The sequence below is a fragment of the Aedes aegypti genome, chromosome 3, assembly GCF_002204515.2.
Source record: "Aedes aegypti strain LVP_AGWG chromosome 3, AaegL5.0 Primary Assembly, whole genome shotgun sequence".
NCBI lineage: Eukaryota > Metazoa > Arthropoda > Insecta > Diptera > Culicidae > Aedes > Aedes aegypti.
In genome coordinates, this window is record NC_035109.1 from 323,413,593 (window position 1) to 323,417,922 (window position 4,330).

Here is a 4,330-nt window from a genome sequence, read left to right on the forward strand (position 1 = left end):
ATCAACATTTCCTTCCCCAATTCCAAGTTACGGTAAAGATGGGCGTGGCCGGGAATAGCAATATTCATGGTTTTGGTATTCTTATTTAAGATTGGATCAAGGCTTATTCCCTAGCTTTGGTCTTGAAGGCATTCTAGATGAGATTATCAAAAGAAAAAAACATGAATGTTGCTAGTATCCAATCTACGAAGTATACCGTAACTACGCTAACGCTAACGCTAAAAATTCACAGATAGAACTCCTTTTCTCACTTTTCCGAATCATGTTCATGTTCAGCGTTGCATTCATGGAGGCATCATCCAACGCGAACTATTCGTAAATGTAGATCTATGGAATGTTCAAGACGGTGTATGATGACGGTGCAAATTGTCTCTATTCTCACAACTCTAGGAGTATTACGGGTTTATTAAAGTTTTGTACTTTTCACACACCAAAATGTGTTTGAATCATAGTTCTTTGGTAATCATATTTTAAACCATTTCATTTCTTTGCATTGTTTTCTACAAATGCTACTAAAAAAATCTCCTAAAGCTACTAACTACTATTCCACCTTTTTTGGTTTCTTAACGTAGGATTTGATATAAAAATCCAGGAACATTCCCAAGAAGAACACCGTCTGGACGAGCCCGATCCAGTGCCAGAGTTGAGAAAAACCGCACTGCATTCCCGTCAAAGCTGGTCGCCCGAAGTGAACCGTCAAGTAGACAAACTGCACCAGTTGCAACCTAGTTAGGTGTATCTTGCATCGTGCGGCTACTTTAGAGTTGTAAGTGGCGAAAAAGTAGTAGAGATAGATGCCTGCGTGTCCTAATGTGTTCCATACGCCCAGGATGAAGTTGTGACCTCCTGAAAGTTGTGCATTGGCTGAATTAAAAAGCATTTTTGAGTAGACTAATATGGACACTAACCTGGTACGAATAGAACTCCGTAATAGGAAACGAGAACCATCATTGAGTGATGGTACACATGTAAGAATGACACTTGGGATTGCTTTTTTCGTAATATGAATAGCAGGGTATCTGCCAAATCCAGTACTTTCAGTACAAAATACGCATACGAAACGAACAATTCTTCGTATCCTCGTGTAGTTCGGGAGAAGTCAACTGGTTGGCACACATAAGAGAAATCAGGTCGGTTGAAGAGTATGAAGCCGATGACCATGAACAGCATCCAGTTGATGGCAACTTGCAAAAGGTTGTATGCCCGGATCAGACCTTTCAGCTCAAACGGTTTCCGATTCGCCATCATCCGCGGTCCAATCTGGAGAACTATCAGCAAGTATACTCCGACTATCAACGGCACCTGCCAGTTAGTGTTGAGCAGGGGAAGGTCAGCACTGCGATCATCTGTAAGTAATCAATTCCATAAAATTATGTATTGTATAATCACATTCAATTATTTCGCATTATTATCACGATCACTTTCACTGTGTCACAAGGGCAAAACTACACCGCACAATATGTCCTTGAATTTGGTATTCAGAAAACATATCCAAACGCACCTCTGTGGTCCTGAAGAAACCCATTGTATCCATCGATCCACTTCTGGAGCACGTAGGCCATTATGACCGGGTAGCACGAATCACAATTGGCGGTTTGTGGCGTTTCAAAACAAAAGGTAAAAACTCCGAAAAAACCGCGACGGGACCGATTGGACGGATGACCGGTAAACTAGTGAGCCAGAGTCCACGATGAACAGTAGCTTATAAACCGTTTTTTTTAGTCAAACTCACTCTGTGGTTGAACTGAATAAGAATCGATTTGTACGCGTGTCTCATGATCTGCGGTAAGTTGGTGGCAATAGTGCACAGTGGCATTTTAGGTGGTCAAAAATTAAATCATGAAAACCCGAACTGTAACAGTTGATTCCCCATAATGCGATGATTCCCTTCTTCTTGGTCTGAAGGAAGAACTTATCACTACCTACCATTTTCATAACGTATAAGTAGAGATTATTTCCATTCGGAATTTTAAACCAGATACTATCAATATCGTTTTTAGTCGAGAAAATTACTGTTCAACAAGGCTCTAAGATGGTGCTCTAGGTATCACATTAATGCTTTGTATTGAACAGTGGTGATTTAAGATGTGGATCTTCCTTAGCTTGATGGTAATGAACGTGACTACAGAGCAAAGCCATGCTGATGGTATCTGGGTTCAATTCCCGATCAGTTAAGAATCTTTTTGTAATGGAAATTGTATTGACTTTGCTGGGCATAAGGCATTTTCGGACCTGCTGCACGATATACGAATTCTCAGTTGATAACTGTGTAAGTGCTCTGCTGAATTGGGAAGTAGGGTCTGTCCCAGTAGGAACGTAATGCCAAGAAAAAGGAAGAAGAAGAAGAAGAAGAAGAAGAAGTAAAAGCAGTCCTTTTGTGATGGCGACTATAAAGATCATGTTCATTCGAAAATCTTTCCCATTGTATTAAAAGAATTAAAACTCTTCCCATCCGATGCATTGCGCAATAATTGGAATTGTAGATTTAGCTCTCTCGCTTCAGATGTGGTTATTTTCCTTTGCGGTTTGCATCTCTCATGAGACTTTAGGGCGTCGGGCGCAAAGTACTTAACGTTCAAAGGGAGGGGAGTTGGTTAGTCAAATTTTTATGGCTATTACACAAATTTTAAATTTCTCATTCAAAAAATGTAGCGGTTGGAGAGGTGGGGATTTGAAGTTTTCCAATTTTAGCGTTACGTAATAAATGGACGTTGCCTTATAGAAAAGTTCTTATTTCTACACTTTTGTGAGATTTAGTTAATATTGGTGTTGTATTTGTGACAAAAAGTTAATAAGTGAGGTGAGACAATTGCTTTGCTGGTAATGTATTAAATCTCCTCTTATTCAAGACTGGAACGAGCTATGTCGGTTAGATGCATTACATTTCTTGATGTCTCACGATGTCTCAACTTTGAAGGAATAGCAGTCTTAAGAGTGATTGCGATAGTCGTGAATGTAAAGCAAAGTGATTTATTTTTATTTTTTCAACAGTTAATCGCTGTCATCATCTTATATCAGACATATGATAATTATGGTAAGAATAATAATTATATTTAGTTAATTTACGAGACTTTCAACCTTACAATAAAAAAATAATCTGAAAAGTAATAAGGTGCATTACTGAAACTGATAGTAAGAGTTGGACAAATCGATGACTTTCTTAACAATTTTTGATTACTTTTTCATATTGACGTAAGTAACTTGCGTACAGGGTTGACATAATAAATTGATAACGATACAAATCTTGCGTCCAAAACTGTTTTTAACATTGTTTACGCCTCCCTGGAGTTTCTTTGGTGATGTTGTTCCATAATTTTAGTAATTTTTGAGACACAAACTATTCTTTATTACGGCACTTGTGAACTTGTACAAAACGTTTATTTTACTACACAAATTGAACTTGAACTCAACTGAATGACGAATGGACTGTGGAAACTGGACACCTAAACAGAATACGAACTAGTTACATTAATATCTTATCGTATATTATTCGTAGCATTGAACAGCCATGTATTATATAGCGGTTGTACAGAAAACCACAGGGCAATCATTTAACGGTCTAGTCTGTATTACAGATCGTTGATTAAGGTGACAGTGGATAAGGAATAGGAGAGATAAAAACAAAAACAAGGATAGAGTATGTCATGCATACGATCGCTAAAGTATTCGGAAATTCCCAAAGCACGCTAACTAATTGAAAATTATTATCTAAAATTGAAATTTAAAGTTTTCTTAAGTCCTAAAGTGAAATTGTGGTAAACTGGCTATTGAATTATATATTTAAATTGGAAATAACATGTTATCTATCTACTTATCATAGGGACTAGGTTTTGGTTAAAATCCAGTGAATTCACCTAGAAGATTAAAACTAAAGTTAAAACTTGGTTTATACATAATCTACGTAAGTAAACATAAATTATACATCTAAACAACATTTGTAAAATCCTAAATACGAATTATGTACAGACTGAACAGGTATCTAGCAAGCCCTGCTGACCACTTCGTAGCACGAGGTCCTAGAGTCAAACTATCTATTGTAAGTGAAATTCATTAAACTTATTGTGAAACACTAATACGAACAAAATATTTAATTACAGTTTTAGCTGCTACAATAGGCTGCTCAAAGAAAGTGGTGTATTTCTAAGGTAAATCCGAACAATCTAAAAAATAGATAATCGGAGCTAACCTCAAACACGATGGTGAAGGCAGGAAACTTCACATTAACCCCCTGTGGTGTTTGCTCGGAGACGTCGGAAACCAATGAGGGCATGGTTGGATGTGACGCATGTGATCTTTGGTTCCACTTTCGATGCGTGGAAGTGACGGAAGA

At 37.6% G+C, this 4,330-nt stretch overlaps 1 protein-coding gene across 1 annotated transcript; it reads right to left on the reverse strand.

The window, feature by feature from the left end:
- Positions 1-371: 371 nt before the first annotated feature.
- Positions 372-1,767, reverse strand: LOC5565724 (elongation of very long chain fatty acids protein AAEL008004-like). Its single transcript, XM_001650048.2, has 3 exons — positions 1,502-1,767; positions 909-1,346; positions 372-846 (listed from the first exon to the last, which is right to left on the reverse strand). Exons 1-3 carry the CDS (start codon positions 1,560-1,562, stop codon positions 542-544), a joined length of 804 nt encoding a protein of 267 aa, XP_001650098.1. The 5' UTR covers positions 1,563-1,767; the 3' UTR covers positions 372-541.
- Between the last annotated feature and the right edge of the window lie 2,563 nt (positions 1,768-4,330).

Coding starts and splice junctions, on each gene's coding strand:
- LOC5565724 (XM_001650048.2), bottom strand. CDS start 1,562: ATGGCCTACGTGCTCCAGAAGTGGATCGATGGATACAATGGGTTTCTT. Junction 1,347..1,501: donor GTTTCTTCAGGACCACAGAG/GTGCGTTTGGAT, acceptor GATTACTTACAG/ATGATCGCAGTGCTGACCTT. Junction 847..908: donor CGGAGTTCTATTCGTACCAG/GTTAGTGTCCAT, acceptor CACAACTTTCAG/GAGGTCACAACTTCATCCTG.